The 20,751-nt window shown below is 42.7% G+C and overlaps 1 protein-coding gene across 1 annotated transcript; it reads right to left on the bottom strand.

Annotated features, from left to right (window-relative positions):
* Positions 1 to 336: 336 nt before the first annotated feature.
* Positions 337 to 20,708, bottom strand: lemd3 (LEM domain containing 3). Its single transcript, XM_069156392.1, has 13 exons — positions 19,358 to 20,708; positions 15,181 to 15,221; positions 14,009 to 14,078; positions 11,824 to 11,897; positions 11,187 to 11,266; positions 9,112 to 9,257; positions 7,293 to 7,394; positions 7,010 to 7,112; positions 4,961 to 5,139; positions 3,652 to 3,733; positions 3,442 to 3,547; positions 3,278 to 3,356; positions 337 to 2,328 (listed from the first exon to the last, which is right to left on the bottom strand). The coding sequence occupies exons 1-13, from the start codon at positions 20,697 to 20,699 to the stop codon at positions 2,150 to 2,152; spliced, it is 2,583 nt and encodes an 860-aa protein (XP_069012493.1). The 5' UTR covers positions 20,700 to 20,708; the 3' UTR covers positions 337 to 2,149.
* Between the last annotated feature and the right edge of the window lie 43 nt (positions 20,709 to 20,751).

Raw genomic sequence — 20,751 nt, 5'->3', positions numbered from 1 at the left:
ATTAAGATTATTTTTTTAGACTCTTCAGATTACAATGTTAAGTGTATGTGTAGGAATTTATTCATATAAATATTCATAAAATATCTTTTCTTTTTTTATAACCCATGAATGTCCACAGTGAAATTCCTTTACAGCACTTGCAGGAGTAGCTGAGCTGAGCACAAATCCAATTAAATTTCTTAACATTATTCATTAGTCGCACAATGTTATTTTTTTGTTGGCTGTTGTGTTTTGTATATGTATCTGGAGAAGAGCCATCATATCAAACATTTCCAGTGAGTCAGAGAGACGCTGCAGGAGCACCATTAAAGCAGATTGATGCACTAACCAACGCTGTATTTCAGAAAGTGTTTACTTTATTTTGTCGTTTTACAGATCCTGACAATTGTTTCAAAGCAGATGTAAGGTAGAACCTTGATAATAATAAAAAAAAAAAAAGTTATGACACGTATATAACAGATCTAATGACATTAAAATAGTACATCGGCTTGGTTGTTTACAAAAAATAATAAATAGAAGCTTTTGGTTTAATATCAAAGGAAACTGCTACAAAATACCAAATCTGAAGATGGCAAACTAACAGAACTACATCTAGGCCGTACTCACCCTTCAACCTGTTTTAACATTTCCTAAATCCAGTACATTCTCCAGTATTGCAGTGCCAGTAAAAAAAAAAGCACAAATTTAAGGCACAGTTGGGTCCATCTGCTGCAAATTGTTACAGCAGGCTTTAAACATTTGAAATGTGCACCATTTGTACAATTTCACACTGCAAAAACAGAATCCAAATTTCAATTCACTGCATTAAAATAAAATATGTCTGGTAACTCCGTGTTTTCTTGTGTTTTATGAATACACAGGTGCTGTAAAAACGCACACAAAACCAGGAATCACTAAAGTCGGTACAGCCCCCTTACAGCCTCTGGAATATCTGGAATTTTAAATGTTAAAAATGCTGTCTTCGTAGTTCTCCACCACAGCGGTAGGATCATTACAAGAAGCCGATATGACCAAACACAAGCAGTGAATCAGGTTCCAACGTGACGAGGAGACGTGTTTCTCACCCGGGTGAGATGAGCACAGATTACAAACTGGACGTTTGGCTTCCTGTGCGCTCTTCTGATTTGCAGGTCGTGTACGCAGAGACGATACACACCACTCAGTCACAGCGGGTTTGGAAATCACATCCAATGAAGGGACACGTCAACAGTAAAAATGACCCAACTTGAAAGAGTTAAATAATAAATATAATTACTAATTAAAATGGTAACTTGGCAATATATTGGACTATATCTGGAGATGACAGCTTCAGGTGACTGTTAAACATACACTGCCTGATTTTGTTACGTCGCTCAGAAGTGGAGCACTTGGGAGGACTGTGAGGATGCGATAACAAAATCCAGGACAAAAGGGGAAGAAAGGGTCATACGTGGAGCGGACGACAAACAGGACGGCCGAGTCAGCGTGCTCACTGATGCCGGTGCGGCCCGTCTGTCGGCGTTCGCCTCTGGATACGATATAGAAGTACTCTGCTGTGGTAAGTGAGCAGCGAGAAAAACGTGTGCTTAAGGTTTACTTTTAACAGAGGATGTAAGAAAGCTTGTGCTTCAATTCACATGTATTCACATGCACAACCTCTTCATGTCTGTCCTTCCCCAGCTGACTAAACAAAATGAGACTAATCAGAAAAAAATAATAATAAATTCAGGAACACCCACACTGTGTTGTACTGAAAGCTTACATAGAGGCATACTCTTAATACATGCAGCCATTTCCATACAGGTACAGTGGCCAAATGAACTCCATCAATGGCATCAGATATACTGTGGAAGAAAAGAAGGGAAGATTGGAGTCTCTGCACACATCTTAAATATTCCAGAAGAACGTTGCCTCTTTCTTAAATCCATGACATTTCTAATACAAATATTACAGAAAACAAACACTGCACCGCCGAACAACGTCTGGTGTAAATATCCTGTGTTGAAAAAAAAAAGAAAAGAAAAACAAACAAATGGAAAAGAAAAAAAAAAAAAAGAAGCTCTCCCATGACACAAACTGAAGTCCTCCCTGATCTGAAGCAGTGAAGGAGCGACAGCCGACCGGTGCTGCGACGCCGGGAGGGACCGGCGGAGAATTGAAAATCTAAAGCTCATGAGAAGCCCGACGAGTTGGCTGAGCCGAGCTGCTGCGGGCGGGACGTAGTGTTCATGGCGCTCGTGATGTTCAGGTGGTGGCTGGAGGCTTTGAGGGGTGTGCTGCAGCCCTGGGCCTGTGGGAAGCGCTGGTGGTACCGATCCAAACGCAGATACTTCACCGTCACCAGCTTACCTGGGGAACACAAGGAGAACCGGTCACCGCCCGCTGCAGCGCTTTCATCTGTACAACCAGTGTGAGCTGCAGGTCACAGACGTCGGCAACATGTTGAATATGTGCTTGAAAATGTATGTAAAGCATTTTGGTCAATTTTACATTTAAAGTATCCATTTGTGTGAACAGATATAAACTTTTACAAGAAACAAAGTATAACGTTGCCGTTAATACAGCGAGTTCGCAAAATTAACCCATTTTATGTATTTACTTTTAGGGACATAGAAGTTTGCAATATAAACTATTATTAGTTCCTTTTGTGTGCTATTAGATGTAGAGTCCACTACTACTGAATTACTTTGGATACTAAAGAAATACCAAAAACTGGAGGATTTTTAGGAATTGTGCTCCAATTCCTGTCATGTCAACAAAACAATGAACTATTACACGACCTTCTGTGAGTCTTGATCTGAATCCTACTGAACATCTATGGAAAGAGCTGAAACAAGCTGTCGGGGGAAGGCAGCCTTCAAACCGGAGACAGCCGCAGTAGTTTGTGTCGAGCTACCTGTTGGCAGGTGAACGAGGCTCGCTGGCAGCTACACAAGTCGTTGGTTTCCAGTGATCGTCTCAGTTAAGGGTCCCATGCATTTTTTCCATCACCATTTTAATTTGTTTTATCATTTGAAATATTTTGCAGGCTCAAAAATCTCAAATAAAGTCTTGATATTTATTAAACATTGAAAAAGTAATGTCATCAATGGTTATGTGAATATGGACATTTTAAACTGGTTTAACAAGAAACTTCTAAAATACTTTTTGAATTTTACATTAACATCATGACACAACAGGTGTTACACACACACACACACACACACACACACACACACACACACACACACACGTACGTCCTCACATGTAGCAACACCGCTGACGTGCTGTAAAAGTATGTTGTGTGGATGTAATTTACCATCGAACCAGGAGCCGTGAAGTGCCTTGAAGGCTTTCCCTGAGTGCTCTGCAGAAAGACACTTCACGTAGACGCAGCCCTGCGGAGACACCGGGAAGATGCGCTTAACATCAACGCAGCTGAGCACGTATGACCGACCTCACCACTCCCAGGACGGAGCTCACCTCTCGTGAGTTCTTGTCGACAGCGATGTGGACGATGCCGTCGTTGTCGCTGCACTTCTCCAGAATGGCCTCGTGGATGGCGAGGTCCCAGTTCTCCCCGACCTCCCTGGAAACAAAAAGTACAAACAAATGTAGAGCAGAAAAGTCAAATCAGGGAAACTTTACATTCTAGTCGGTCCGAACTGCTCATCAAACACGCAGATGACTCACATGACGGGGTCAAACATGTTTCTGATCTTCAGACATGGAGTCAAGCTGTTGGGAGGTGAATTCCTCCGGTCCAGAGGGAAAGCTGGAACGAAAACACAAAAGGATGACGTCAGAAAACACGGTGGAAGTACATCTGTTCTCCACTGCAGGAACTTAACGACCTGCAATCAGCAGCTTCCTGAAGCTTCCATGATAAAAGTCTGCTCTTATTTACTGCTTCTTCACCTCAACACTCTCAAAGTGCTTCACAGTTTGACTTCCACACATTCTCACATCGCCGGCGGCAGAGCGACCTTGCAACCTTTGGGTTCAGTGTCTTTCCCAAGGACACTTCTGCATGTGGACAGGAGGACCACGGTATCAAACCGCCAACCAGTGGCTGAGCAGATGCAACTTAAAAGTGTTTTGGTTTTTTTTTGCGTGTCTTTCTTCTCTGTTACTATTGAAGTCGACAGCATAGCAGAGGATACAGCTGCGACGTAGCGGACTTCTTCTTCTGCTGGGAAACAGACCGTCCAGGCTGAAGGTCATCCAAACCAGAAGAAGGGGGCAACAGGAAACAAATATTTTTGACACTTAAATACACAGGAAGTTTTTGAAAGTGAAAATCATCAGATCTTGGTAGTTGTGAAAAATTTTCATAAGCATTTGTTCTTCATTCATTTGGAGATTGGAACATATTTATGAGCACCCAATACTACGCATACATTTTCTCCATTTGTAGATCATGTTAAAAACATTTGGGACCCTTTTTGGGATGTAATTTCTGTCACTGGAGAACAGCAGAGAGAAGGAACCAGACCAGAGACGCTGTCTGTCAACCGTAAGTGCAACTCCCTGCTGTGAAGAGGACGACGGTCGGAGAACAGACGCAGTGCAAACACAAACCTGCAGAAACACGTCCGACTGCCGTCAACTCCGTCTCTTAATCCACAACGCTGCTACGTTTAATCAGACACGTAGTACTGAAGACATTACAACACATCTGTCTCTAAATCCAACAGCTATTTGCCCTCTTTCAGGGTGCCAGAATTCATCCAGCTTCATGTTTCCTGCCCAGACATGCATGTACCCACAAACCCCCACAATCACAAGTGGAAGTAGAAAAACACTTCAAACATCCCGGTCTGCAGGTCTGCAGCCTCTCTGCAGCTCACCGCTCTATCAAACGGCCGGTTGGTTTAAAAGCTCTGGGCGGGGATAATCTGCAGTCAGCCATAAATCTGTGTTTACCAATATTACCAAACATTTTTATGCGTCTGAACGTGTTATGACTATAGTTTGAGGGATATGTTCTGGTGTGTGTCACCTTTTCCCTGCCAGACTTTGGAGGGTATCAAGGAGGTCTTGTCACAACTGAGAGAAGGTTGGATCCACCTCCAGACCAGGAAGTCGGCTCCACCGATCCGCTGCGTCTCCGTTCGAATCCTGGACTCGTTGGCTGAGAGGAATTTCACCGCCTGCTCCCAAATCTTCTTCATCTTTTTCCTGTCAAATATTGGAGCTGTTAATATTCCAGTGTTTCCTCTAGAATGGAGGGAAGCCGAATATTCTTATTTTTCATGCTCATTCGCGCAAAATAAGTTTTTTGAACGCAGAACTATTGACATTTATTGAACAACAAATATATATCAACAATCATCCATATACAGTCAAATCTGAAAATTTAAACCTGATTTAACTACAAGCTTTGAGTTTTCTGTTTGACCCACATCAGCCATCAGCTGGGATTCATTCTCCCAGAATCTTCCACAACTTCATTTCTTCCATAGTTTAGTGTCACAAAAATATCTTCACACATCAGTGGTCTCCTGTTAATTTTACTGCAACTCTTAGTATGGTAGTAAGTAAACAAAATCCCCCAAATTATGCAAAAAAAAGTTTTTTATTTTTAAAACCAAGTCTGGTATTATCTCCACCAGGAGACCGTTGATGTGTGAAGTCATTTTGGTGAATTAAATACAGCTGATGTAAAAAGTATCTCTCTTTTCTTCGGTGTTGCACTTTGTAGACGGTCCCTGCATTCAACTCAGCCAGCTGTACACAGAGAGCATCAATACTAATGTGGCTCATTGGTACAGGTATTTATTGATACTCTTACTACTCTCCCATAATTAGATTTTTTTTTTTCTTTCTTTTTTTAATCATGACTTTTTTGGCCTGAAATAACTTGAATTGCTTCCTGTATATACAGTAAGTGGATATTTAAGATGTTAATGATACTGGCAACTGATCCAATACTCTAATGCAAACTACGGCCCGCAGGCCACATCCGGCCCGTTGGTCTTTTTAATCCGGCCCACCGAAGATTGGTACAGAATTGCCCAAATCAAATCATATCATAATTATGACTGCATTCATTTGACCTTGTCCTGTAATACCTGGCGGTCCACCAGGTGGCGCACTAGGCGCAGTGATACATTGATTTGATTTTGCAAATCACTGGACAACCTGCACGGAGAATTCTGCCATCGGTTCTCTGATTTTGGAAAAATTGACAAGTCACTTCAGCTGGTGTCCTGTCCCTCCAGCTGGTGTCCTGTCCCTTCAGCTGGTGTCCTGTCCCTCCAGCTGGTGTCCTGTCCCTCCAGCTGGTGTCCTGTCCCTTCAGCTGGTGTCCTGTCCCTCCAGCTGGTGTCCTGTCCCTTCACACAAGACCCTGAAACGGCGCCACAGGAGCTGCAGTTGGAACTGATTGATCTCCAATGTGACACCGTCTTAAAGGAGAAGTTCAACTCTCTTAAACTGGATGAGTTTTATGCTTCATTAAGCGCTGCCACATTTCCAAACATCCAGAAGATGTCCCAGAAGATGCTGGTGTTGTTTGGCTCTACGTACGTGTTTGAACAGACTTTTAGTGTGATGAACACCAACAAAGCACCTCACAGATCCCAGTTGAGTGATGAACACCTCAGATCTGTTCTGAGAACACAACAAAACTAACACCAGACTTCGATGCACTGGCAAAGAAGGGTGATCAACAACACTGTTCCCACTAAAAGTGAATGTACGTATTAACACTGTAATGCCTTTTTTATGTTTATGTTTGATATGTATGCATCTGGTGCTGGCCCGGCCCGTCTGTCAAATTTTAAAGGTCAATGTGGCCCCTGAGTCCAAAACGTTTGCCCACCCCTTCTCTAATGACACTGTAATTGGTTCTTTTGGATGTTTTACGAGAAAAAAACACCACAACATGTGCTGTATATAAATTAACATTTTTGAGTAGCAAACTGGAGGATTATTATCTCGTTTTGACCTGCAGTAGCTGCATGGCAGCTGTTAATGTCAGGCTCTGATATAACCCTTCAGAAATGTTCTTAAATAAAGGTCCAGTCGCAGCAGTGATGGTACTGACCGTTCCTGAGGCTGAACCAGGGAGTCTCGGACATGTGGGATCGGCAGGTAGGGCTGCAAGTCCTGGTTTTCTTGGCAAGCTTCACCGTGGGTCCTCAACACATCTGGAGACAACACAGTTTATCAGCAGTAGTTTTAACCGGGACTCACACACACACACACACACACACACACACACACACACACACACACACACACACACACACACACACACACACACACACACACACACACACACACAGTTTCATTATCTGGAAGTAAACAACACGTGTGGAAGTCCTCACCGATGATCCTCTCCACCATGTCATACATGTTCCTGGTCTCCTCCTCTTCTCTCCTCCAGCGATACTTCATGTAGCAGACCACACTCCACACACAGCCTACCACTGCGCACACACACACACACACACACACACACACACACACACACACACACACACACACACACACACACACACACACACACACACACACACACACACACACACAGGATGAGCAGATTCAAACACAGCTGCATGGAACAAAACTCTGTTGAAATATTGATGAGTTCATATTGCCCATATTATAAATGTCAAAGTGGCATTATGGCACGCTGCTCGATGCAACGTTAGTGCTCGGCAGTACAGACAACATTTTTTATTATTCTCTTTGCATGTCTGGACCTTTAGGTGGATTGTTACTATGTTCGCAATAAACGTCGTTTGTAGTGTCTCGAGAAAATGACTGTTGGAGTTGTATCTGACTCTTCGGCTGCACCGTTTCACCGCTCGACAACCTCTATTGTGACGACAGCCACCTCTTGTATTCCCGTACGTTTTCTGATGAGGTGATGTAAGCAGCTAGCATCGTCGGTGTTCCAGCACATTTAGTAATAAACCAGCAGGTGTGCATTGTTGTGATGAAAGAATACAATGTAATGAAGCGCTTCAAGTCAAATCAAGTCGCATTTTGGTTCATTTTTTCTGAGGGCTCGGAGGACCGAAGGAACGTACAGCGACTGTCTTTGATGGAGGGAATGATGATGAGACACGTTCTGCTGGAGGGACACTGAAGGTTCAAAAGAATCATCAGTCTGATCCGAAAACCCCCCACGGACACTGAATGTCCTTCCCTCCTCCTACAGCCTACAACACTGTTTCCGTCTGCTGCTTGTTGACACGTTTGCCGAACACACTGACTAACTCGCCCATAATGATGTTCGATGACTCAGCAAAGGAAACGCTCTGGACCGTTACTGTGAACCCCGCCAGGAGGCCGTGTTTGTCTTTCCCCCGTGTGAACATAAACAAGCATCAAACGTCTTTCAGCAGAATGTAAATAAACAGTTGATGGCGACAATTACAGTTTACGTCTACTTTCTGTGAGACATTTTGGACCCTTGAACACTTTGAAACTAAAAATGCAGGAGTAGGAAAAGTCTATTGCTAATTTGGTTAAGAAACTCAACAACAAAGCTAACGATTAACGCCATAAAAACAAAGGCACGTTGTCTCAGGATTCCCCCGAACCACTAATGAATCGTATAATATTTGCTACACGAGTTTCTGAGACCTCCACGTCATCAATATGGTCAATACTTTCCAGAAAAGCCTGTTGTCTATAATCAGACATGTCTTCTGCCCTCTGCTGGATTATCTGTGCACTGCAGGCAGTAGTGGGCCTTTGGATTTTGGAGATCCAAAATGGCTCTTCACATGGTGACTCAAGGAGAAGGAGATCTTTGTTAGTTAAGTAACATTTGTTACTGTAACAAATTGTTTATCACAATTTGTTGTATAAGCGTTATGACTTGACAAATATTGTATGAAATACCATGACCTTTTGTACAGATATTCACAAAGTCCACAAAGATGAATCCTGCTTATCTAATTGATTGCGGCAGTTTTCACCAATACAATTCCACGTTTTATTGCCATACCTGCCTGATACTGACATACTGATACTTTATATTACTATTAATCTTTTTCCAGCACACAGGTTCATATCTTCTTTTTCTCATCTCTTCGTCAGATCTTTATCTTTGATCATAATTAAACTATCTGTTGCACTCAGTCCTGATGGGCAGTAAGAGCTGCTGATATTCATGTTTTGTGGTTTACTGACCGACTGCGATGAGGAGGACTCTGCTGATGACGGTGAGGAAGGCTCGGCGTAAGCGGCATCTAAAAGGCATCTTGGGATGTGTGGACTCCAGGGAAGAGATCTCAGACACATCAGTCACTGGATCATCAGCTACCTGCCCGGTCAGCCTGCACACAGACACACACAGCGAGTACAGTTATGACATGAATGAGTGTTAGGCCGTAAGCCCAACCGTTTCTTATTACAGTATTTTTTAAGATCCGGGCGGTTTCCTGGAATATCTGTATTTTTTTTTCTGTCTTGACTATCTGTAGCGGTTCCATGTCACTGTTCAGGTTGATATTTATTGCATTTGTAATGTGACTCCTCCCCTTCCCTTTCCTGTCATACGTAGTACCCCGAGAAAATGCCTCTCCAAGCGATGTCTGCCTCTTTGGCTTCACTATTTCACCAGTTGACGACCTCTAATCTGATGACCGTAACCGTAGACACTCTTTTTATACCGACACGTTTTCTGATGAGATGATAATGATGTAATTTGCCCGCAACATCAGTGGCTTCCAAAAACTTTACAATTTAGGTCTACAATGGAGGATTTAACACCCAAAAACTTCCAAACAGTCTGCCATGTTAAAGAGAGTTCGTTGTGGGTTATTAATTGTTGTGTTATACGTTTTCAAATCAAAACATGGTCCCAGTGTTCAACACAGCAAAGTGATGTTGATTGGTTATCATTTTAGCGTGTACAGTTGCAGCAATTATTACAACACTGTACGAGAATCAAAAACTGCTTCACCAGATAAACCGCAGTAACGCCCAGCGCTAACATGCACACACAGTGGGAGGCTTGTATTTAAATAGAGACCGGTGTGGTCAGACGTTTATGTGCACTCATCATGTACATGATTGTCATGGCAATATTGAGCTGGTAGCTGCTCCATTCTCACTGGATCGACAAACACAAAGCTGCAACAACAACAAACGGAACAATGTCCTCACACGTAGTAACACGCCTTCACATGTGCGGTGAGCAACATAGCACTTATACTTAATGAACTCCCCTTCATCTCTAAAGAAAACACAGTAACTCCTTAACTAGGTCAGTTGACTTTGCAGCATCAAGAAGAGAAGGACTGTCAGATGTACAATCACCTGTCGTTTGCTCTGACTAAAGTGCAGCTGAGAAAACGCTCGACTCTGTCAAGAAGAGGAACGTGCATGGTTTAGCGCATCTGTATCTCATCCTCCAAAGAAGGAACTCCCATCCTACTACTTTGTAATTGCATGTAGCCGCCCTCTGCTAACAGTGATGGCTCAATAACTACGATGACAGCTGTCCCTTTCTGTGGATTATATTCAAACTGTTTTGTGACGACAACAACAACAATTTGAACCATTTTCTCAAACATAATAATCCGCCTTCACTCGTGCAGTGAGTAACATAGTACGTAACACCAAGGAGCAGAGTGAAGATTGTAGATTTCCACTAGTCAGAATGTCTCTTGGAGCCATTTCTAAAACTGCAGATTGCAGGACCACCAGGTAAAACTGCTGTGTAGTAGAAGTTACTAGGAGGTAGAGCAGCTTCACCCGGTCTGGAGCTGTCAGCCTCCGCTGTAAGGAAATAGGCTTAGATGATCAGGAACAACCCAAAAACCATCGAGGCTCAGGTCTGCTCTGAACTATCAAGCGAGTATTATACTGTCACACAACAAAAGAAACCTCAACTTTAAAGGTTTCAATGAAGTTTGCGGTACAAAATCCTTCTGGAGGATCGTTTTATGGTCAGATGAGGAAAAGATTGATCTGTTTGGCCACAACGACCAGATGTGTGTTTGAAGGTGTAAAGGTGAGAAGACCACCACCTCCTGGTGGTGATGGTGGAGAGCATCATGCTCTCGGGCTGTTTGCTGCAGGTGGAACCGACAAGTTGCACAAAGTGGACGGAAAAAATGAAGGGCGACTTCTGGATCTTTCGGCCCAAAATAAAACAGTTTTTAAAAAAGGATTGAAATCTCAATATTGCCATGACATTCATGTCCATGATGACGATTGCATGTAAACTTTGGACCACAGACGTATGCATGGTCTATTACCTTATACCGACATCCTGGCCCGTCCGGATGATCCACTCCAGAGAAGTATGAATGAAGTCTCCAAACTCCTGATTCTGAGCCTGAACAAAAGACACATCGTACACATGAAACTGATTAGAGAAGCAGCACAAATCACTTCTCACTAATTTGTTCAGCTTCAGTGAGCTCCCACTCTTAAGTATCCAGTTATATTAACACCGCTTTTCAGCAATCCTCGATACTCGGTGGGTTTTCCTTTCAGCTCTGCTTTAACAGAGACAAAACATCATCCCCTTTACTCCATGATCAATGCAGTGAATACTGCCCTTTGTTGAACCTTTAGGATTTGAACATCAGTTGCAGACACACAAGCAATTCACTGCTGATTCACTCTAGTCACAGGTGGCATAAATGCTCCTGCTTGAGCAAAATATATGTTGAAAGCAGGAGCATTTATGCCACCTGTGACTTTTCAAAAAGCAACTCCATCGCTCAGAAAAAAACATTCACACTAAACATCACGAAACACATGGTGCTCTCGGGTTATCCGGCCTCATATGCAAATCCTGTGAATTTTCATGTCCAAAGACACAGAAGCTTCGCCGACAGCCTGTTTAAGGTTTTGTTGAACGAGCGGGATGTTCATGTGTGGACGTACCAGTAAATACGCCGACGCCTCATCCATGGACAGACTCCTGTTGGGATGCTGCTGGTCTCCACAGTCATGCTGGCCTGGAATCCCAACATCAAACCATCACTGAACACATCCTGTTCCTACTGATTAGCACTCATGTTTAGAATAATAATAATATATATTTGTATAGTTTTCTAAACTAAACTTAAAAGTGCTTCACATAAAATAAGTCATTAAAGCATCAAACACCTTCATATGAGTGGTACAAAAGGCACTGATAGATTATGTCAATAGGATTTGATGTGAATAAAGTACTTTTGGGTTAGAAAGTATTAAGGTAGCATCACTTACATAAAGTCAATAACATACTTTCTATTACAACATTGAAATCAGCCTGCACCAGGTGTGACTGAGGACCTCTGTTGTCCATCTGACAATGTGTCATTATGAATCCATATGAATAGTGTACAGTATAAATGTCTACGTTTTAAATAAGTCATTGGAGAACCAAAGAACCAGAAGACTGCTAACATTAGTTCTGGAATATATTTTCAACCATCGCCACTCGACCACACGACACGATGTCTCCATGTCTCGGTGCTACACGATGTCTCGGTGCTACACGGTCTCTCCATGTCTCGGTGCCGCACGATGTCTCGGTGCTACACGGTCTCTCCATGTCTCAGTGCTACACGATGTCTCCATGTCTCGGTGCTACACAATGTCTCCATGTCTCCATGTCTCGGTGCCACACGGTCTCTCCATGTCTCGGTGCTACACGATGTCTCCATGTCTCAGTGCTACACGATGTCTCCATGTCTCGGTGCTACACAATGTCTCCATGTCTCGGTGCTACACGGTCTCTCCATGTCTCAGTGCTACACGGTCTCTCCATGTCTCAGTGCTACACGATGTCTCCATGTCTCGGTGCTACACAATGTCTCCATGTCTCCATGTCTCGGTGCCACACGGTCTCTCCATGTCTCGGTGCTACACGATGTCTCCATGTCTCGGTGCTACACACTACTAGATTCTGCTTACTTTCATCTTTCCACAAAACAAATCAGTGATGTAATAACAGCGGTGGTAACAGTAATGTGTGGATTCTGTTCACCAGTCCCTGTTTGTTCTATCAGAAGTAAATAGTACAAACGTTGAGTCAGCAATCCCATTGAAGCCCAGTACAGTGTTTGCCCTTTATGCATTTAGTAGCTAATAGTTTGGTTTTTATTTTGTTTTCAACGGGCAGATGGGAGGAGGGAAGAGGTCTTATGTCTTTAGTCAGTAAAATTATATTATTTTGCACTAAAGACGCTTCCTGTCCACTCGTGAGTGAAGAATAGAAACAAGAAACGTTCTGCTTAGCTGATAATGGCCGCACAACAATTGTGACATTTGCAGTAAGTAGATGTTAACAATGAAGCTAACTAATAATGATGTTTACGTTTGCAGGATTATAATTCACCAATATATCTTGATTGAAATAAAGTAGGTCACTAGAAGGCCAAAGTGACACGTCACAGCTGTCAACTCAAAGACAGCCGACAGATTCCCTCAGACATGTTAGCTTTACATTTGTATTTGGGCCAAATTCTCATTAAGAAATGTTATAAATGTTCGTTGGGTTTTTTTGTTATTATTTAAAATGTCATTACATTTCAGTAAATGAACACTGTTTGATAATACAACAGCATAGTATGCAAATTCATTAGTTAGTCAAATCAGATGACTGGACTTCCAGATTTGACTATATACGGCTGGCGGTAGACATTTAGTTTTTGTTCAATTAATGTCAATAACATTTGCGTTTATAATTCTGTTAAGGTAAATAAAGGTTTATTTTTCTAAATTTTGAGACACCTTATATGTTAGATAGACAGACATTTCTCTTGCTCATTATTTTGCAAAAAAAAGGTGCTCCACAGTATATAATTATGCTTTAAGAGCCCACATGCATGGGTGCTTTATCTCTGCTGCTACAAATCAATACTACGAAACACTGCAGTATTTAAGTATTTTCTGTATGTTACATGATGTTCGAGCTATAATTAGGCTGTGCACTGGGTATCAGGCTGTGTAATCATCTATGTGGGGAATGAATGAATGGAAATGGAAATATAAAGAATCACTTCTCGCTCAGTTGTCACAACGACAACAGTCTGCAGTCAGTCGGTGGTCGCAGTGTGTCGTGCAGAGAGTTAATAGCTACCGGCGATGAGGGCCAAGTGGTCATGAAGGTTGAGCAGCAGCTTCAGTATCACGTCCTTCTCTGCCTTATCCTGCAAACCATAGATACATAGTGAACACACGATCAACAGATCTGCATCTAATAGTACATTTGTTCAATTAGTTCAATATTGAGCATCTCTATCGCACATCATCGAAGTTTGATCCAGTACTTAGATGTTCTTAAAAGCCAATGAAATGTGTATCTGACCCAGAGAAATAACAGTAGAGTACTTGACCTCAAACACAATTTACTTAAATTCTGGAGCTTAAATTTAGATTTTTCAATTTTAGAAATTAAATCACGGATTTAAAGATACAAACTGACTTTAGCAAAACAAAATGACTTCTAAAATCAGGCCTGGGCGATTGATCGATATTTTATATTGATCGGGTTTTTTTTATTTTTTTTTTTATATATATTGGATATTGTGATAATGTCACTTGGTATAAGTGATGTCTTTTCCTGGTTTTAAAGGCTGAATTACAATAAAGTGATGTCACTTTCATTTTCTGAACTTGCAAGACTGTTCTAGCTGTTCCTGTTTTCATTTTTATCCACTAATGTGATTATATCTACAATTAATGATGATTATTTATAAAAAAAAAAAAAAATCTCATTACGTAAATGTTTTTTGAAAGCACAATTAGTCATTAGCCCTATAATATCATTGCAATATGAATACCAAGGTATTTGGTCAAAAGTACTGGGGTATTTGATTTCATGCATATCGCCCAGCCCTACCTAAAAGCCAATCATTAACAGTTGTAGATATGATCTGCTGGCGAGAGCCTCCGTCATCACTCTTTACTAGTGATAATTAGCCAACTCGAGTCAGCCCCTGAAGTCAGGGTCACTCACTTTGATCAGCTTTCTTTTTGTGAAAACCAATCCAGTTAGCTAAAACTGTTTCTACGTTTAGATAAGAGGTTTTTACAACTCAGGCTTTTATATAACCCTTGTTGATATAAACAGGGTGAACAAAGAACTCCGGTTGGTGACATGGCAGCTCTTAAGCTGTGTTCACGTTCAGTATGTTTACAATCTATTTCCATGTTAAATGTCCCAGTTGCATAGCTCATGTTGAACATAATAAACCAGAACTTTGCTGTGCACAGATTTAGAAGAGGGAGTCAGAGAGAACATCTACTTACATAAGAAGAGTCAAAGTCGCTGCCAAAGGGGTGGCTCTTAACTAAAACAAAGGAGAGAGAGGTACAGTCAGGGACACACACAACAGCATGCTCTTTAAAACCACACTGGCAACCAAACACACCACACATGGAAGGCACGAGCAGGATCATAAGAACCAACTCGCTCTTTTACGGTAGGACGGCATATTTGGAGACGGTGGAATCTGGGTGCAGTTCAGAGATCCAAACACGTGAGTCAGCGTCTGGGCATGAAATCTCACCACCTCAGTAACTCGGAGCGCTTTCATCCGACTACACGGACCATAATTAGACTAAACTATTTCATGACGGAAGTATACTGTATGAAATATGAAGACTCAAATGAATATATTTACTCCCTGGTTTAGCTGCCAAACCACAATTATCTACTGACATTATACTGGAAGGAAACAGCTTCAAGAAAACTTGACATCTGCCTCTTCATTCATTCATTGTGCAACTTTGGAACCACTGAACTTCAACTTTGAAGGTAACACAGTGAATACTACTACTACTACTGAGTATACACAAACACCCACACAAGCAGGAACCCGACATTAGGGTGGAAGAGGTGTTGGAGCGCAGTGATATTTGAGCTTGTAGATGTTTTACTATCTTGTACGCGTTAAGATGAGGAAAAAGATATAGAAGAAAAACACATCTTATATGTTATTTTAATTAGGTGGGCATTAACCATAGTAAATGGGATTTTTCCTTTCTTCCTCAATGTCTTGTCAATAAAGATTTACATTATCAAATATTGTGAATTCAAAATATCTCAATGCATCATGAAAGGTTGCATCCAGCTGATTGTCACTAACCCGAGCCATATATCCCAGCATGCATTACAAAGAACGAAGCATGGCAGGCAGACAGGAGCAGAGAGCAGCATGAGCTGCCATGAGCTCAGTCAAGTTTCTCTTTAATTCCAGATTACATGTTGATCTGTTTAACGGTTTCTTAGCTGTGGAATAAATTGCGACTTGTGTGTAAATTACTGCCCAAACTGCTCACGCTACAGCCGCTAACGTTAGCCAGCCCTGTTTTGTACATTTAATGCCACCGGCGGCACCGCCACATTACAACTAAATGGGATACTATTGTGTTTACTTTGTGAGTCGCGAAATTAAAATAGTGTCACATAAACACTAGAGAAATATTGAATGTCAATTAATTTGAATCTCTTCAGGGACCGACGACGATGTGGTGAAATGAATTCACCTGAGGAGAGAGGAGGAGCAAAGTTTCTCCTGGTGATCTGTCTCGGCAGCTCGATGGAAGTTCACGTGAAGTTGTAATTATATAAATATCTGTTGACTAAATTGGCATGTGTCAACATGGTTAATGCTACCGACAGACTAGTTGGTTGTTTTACAGTCTACCGGTTACGTGTTAACACATGTTGTACAGCTGTGCTGAAAGAGACGGACCTCACAGGAGCGGCGAGTCCTGTCAAGAGGAAACACTTCCATAAGACTTTCTGTCTGCAATACTGAGATGGATGTTCACACGGTAAATGAAATGACAACACAAAGGTGTCATGAAATGAAACACGCAAAAACACTGAAGCTATGTGACAGTACAATCACACTCTTGTAATCTGTGAATGTAATCTGTGAATGCTAAATGCAACCCCCCTGCACCCTCTTGTTAACCTGATCAGAAGTATTGGAATGATTGCAAAAACAAAGATTGATATTTGGTGGCTCTAACAGCTGTTTTTTTTAGGACAACCTTTCAGATGTAGCTACTTACAAAGGAGTGTAGTGTACTTATGTCTACAGGCACAAGACAAATCTACAAGTTGTGGTGTAAACATGTTGAATTTAAGCAGAACAGTGCATCACAAGTGCACAAGACTTTGTATTAATTATTATGGGAAAATATGCTTAGTATGATATGTATTTATCCAAAAAATGCATGTCAGCATTTATTCAAATATTAATTATCTCATTATTGATGTCCCACCAGCCGAAGTCAATCAGGTACATCTTAATTGGGCGACAGAAGTTGTGTAATTAACAGCACAGAGAAATTGACCCATGTTGTGTGTGCAAGCGTTTTTCCAGTTAGCCAGCGAGCTAACTACATAAAGCCTCCAAAGATCTGCCTATGAGGAGAGCAGGGAGCAGTGAATGAGTGTAAAGAAGTGGGAGAAGAATGTATGCAGATTTTTTGAATTCTCTGTACTGTCTGTGTTAAACTAATGAATAAAGCAGATGTGCAAGTTGTGCTTAGGTGAAGTAGTGACAGCTCACAGCTGTATGGGGTAGTGTCCTCCTTTTTTCGAGGTCAAATTTGTGAGAATTAAATGATATCTCTTTGTACATTAGGGGCGGTATTGGGTCACTGTAGCGTCCCTCAGTTCGCTGTTACAATGAAATCTTTGCTTCGTCAGAATCTGTGAACAACCGTGTTGGTTAGGTTGGTTCGGTTTAGGCCAGAGGAGTGACGCAATATCAGAGCAGCTCACTGAACTTGATGGGGGACAGATTTCAGTGAAACACCAGTTAGCCAGAATTTACAAATTCTCACTCTGCCGTTAGTTAGTAGTTATTTTGTGTCCTCATAACTGCTGATTGTAAAGTTAGATTGTATGTAAAGTGGTGGGTTGACCAAACAACGTGATCGGTTAAACTGTAGTTGACGTTATAGCTTGTTTATCTCACTTTTTAGGAAGCACACAGCAGCAAGAACACAGCCACTGAAAAAACACACAGACTGCATTTACGCAGATCGGTTTTCCCGTATGGGTCGTGTTGTTCTTGGCTGCACTAAATATCTGTCTTGAAGTGTCCAAACAAGGTCAGGAGACCTGGTCTGTCTGCTACAGGGTTTGTCAGGTTGTTAGACAGATGTGGAGCTGATTGAGCTGAACTGCCTAAAAACAGCAAACTAAATATTAACTAATATTAACCCTCCTGTTGTCCTGCAGCTGTGTTCAACCAAGTTCTATTTTATTTTCATATTTTTTGGGATCATTGGTGACAAGGAGGCTGTGAGGGTTTCTTTAAAGAATGATGACCAATGATCCCAAAAAAATATAAAAATATAGAAATAAAATAGAAGTTGGTTGAACACAGCTGCAGGACAACAGGAGGGTTAACAGTAGCGTTACACAGGTGTACTCTGTACAGGTGTTGTATTTATAGTTTCATTCATCACAACTAAATGTGAGGATACTTCTTCCTCTGATGTTGGATGGAAGGAGGACTTTATACTCCAGCAACTCACTGTACCATCTAGTGGTACACAGTGGTATAATGAGGCAGGTCGGGCTTAGCGTTAGCTGGTTAGCGTGCTATCTTCAGTAGATATCTCTGCGACACAAAACATTCAACACAGCTGTTTGCACACATTGTTGAACCACTAAACATTTGACCAATTGCCCTTCAGCATGATGTTAGCCATACAAAGCAGATACATTAAGAGAAGCGCACCAATGCCAGAAATGCAGCAAGAACTTAAACACATAAGAGTGAGTGCAGACACGAGGAGAAACACTACAAACATACAAAAACCAGGCAAAAAGAAGATTCCAGATAATCCTCCAAGACATTGGAGGCAGTTGTGGTCTCAATTTGGAGATGCAGCAATGTTGCAAAGGCAAAATTTAGGTTTCGACATATATTCTGGCGAGAATATGTGGACCGCTAACACAAATGTTGCTTCATATAAATATCCCAACTTAATTAGCTGACATGAAAGCAGTTATAGGACAACAATGATAATGCTGAGCCTCTCTGGTGTTGTTGCTCAAAATTAAACACTCTGGTACGGGCTTTTTTTTTTCTCCATTTTAATTTGTTTGACTATTTGTATATTCTCTGCATTTCTGGATTTGTGGGCTTTTCCCATGTCTGCAGCTGTTGGGTCCTAAGGGACCACAATATAATGGGCTTAACAGCAGTCGTATTATTTCTGCTCAAATGTTTTGTTTTGCAACTGTTGCTGAAAATCTTCCCTTTCTTTGAAATGAAAAGGAAAAACTATGGCAGGTGTGTTCAGCAACTGTTTACTCAAAACACAGAAACCACCACACCCAGGCAACACATGAAGTAAAAACATCACATCTGCCTTTAACATGGTTTAAATGGTCAGTCGACACCTTTTACCCTTAGTAGAAAAGTTGAAATAGCACATTGGGTCAAGTACTTACTGACGCCGTCCACCTCCGAGGATCCAGAGCCCCTCATCCTGAGATACATGAGGCCCAGCAGCAGGAAGAAGAGGCAGGCTGCTGTGAGCAGGAACATGGACAGGTAGTGAGCGCTGAAGCTCCCAGAGGAAGCGAGCTCTTCCCTTTTAAACTGCTGGAGAAGCTCATCCTCCGGGACAGACAGCTTCTTCTTCAGCACAGCTTGGCCGTATGAGTGGTTGGGAGCGGGGCTGTGGTTGGAGTGGTTGCCCCGGTACGTCTGGGACAGACTGCTGTAGTTGGAGAAGCGCGGTCTCAAGCCGATGCTGAGCCTGCTGGTGCTGCTGCTTCTGGCTGTTCCGTCCCCGCCGTCGACGTGGTTTTTACCGGACTTCCCTCCGTGGAGTTCTGCGAGGGACACGTAGATGGACTTCCTGGGAAACCTGTTGCTCCGCGAGCCTTCCGAGAGGTCCAGGCCCCGTCTCTGTACCTCGTCCTCCTCTTCATCCTCTCCTTGGCTTCCCGCCCTGTTTAGACTCCCAGGCGGTTTGACACTGTTGTTCCCTCCCGTCCGAGAACCGCGGTTGACGACATGAGAGGAGAACGGCACGGTCGGGTAGCTCCGTCGGGACTCCAACCGTTCCCGTTCCCGGTCTCCTGCGACGAGGCCCCCAACTTCTTCCTCCTCCGAGTCCGAGTAATCCCCGGCTAGTTTGCTATTGTTCAGACGAGACGCACCTCGGCCGTTTAAAGAGCGAGAGTTATTTTTCGATTCTTCATCGAAATCGTCATCATCCCCCGATTCGTCGTAATGTCTCCCTTCCGCGTCAGGGCTGGATCTGGCACCAACTTCCCAGCCCAGCGAGACCCCTCTCTGTCTGTCCGGACCCGGGGAACAACTGCTGTTCATCGTAGTCCCAGCGCCATACTGACTCTTGATAGCCACACTCACTGTTGCCACCGGCCTCGTCTTTGGTTGTTGTTGGAACCCGTAGCTTCGGTTCGCCCTGCTGCTGTGATCGGGACCCTTTCTTTTCAGTGGAGTCTCGGCGTCAGACTCGTCGGAGCTGAAGCCGAGGACGGAGGACTTCCGGCCCGGTCTCCTGCTAGTGCTCAGGTGCGTGACGTCATGACTGACTGGCCTAGATGCCGCCGTGCTGCCGCCGCCGCCAGTGGTGCTATTGATGGCCCCGCTGTTACGGGTTTTACCCGGTCTGGATCCTCGTTGCTGTTGCTCTTCGCGAAGCTTCTTCAATTTCTTCAAATACACCGGGCGAGTGTTTTCGGTAACCGGGCCTGGAGTGAAACCAAATCGTTTTAATTCCGAGAAAAGCTCTTCATCCGTTAGCTGCGTCGACGCCATCTTGGGGAAAAAAAACTCACTGAGACGGTTGTGTGACGGAAATGACGTAGAG

The sequence above is a fragment of the Embiotoca jacksoni genome, unplaced genomic scaffold (genome assembly GCF_022577435.1).
Source record: "Embiotoca jacksoni isolate LCO1_2020_lvr unplaced genomic scaffold, fEmbJac1.0.p SCAF_21, whole genome shotgun sequence".
NCBI classification, from domain to species: Eukaryota; Metazoa; Chordata; class Actinopteri; family Embiotocidae; genus Embiotoca; species Embiotoca jacksoni.
This window is presented reverse-complemented; position numbering and strand designations above follow the sequence as displayed.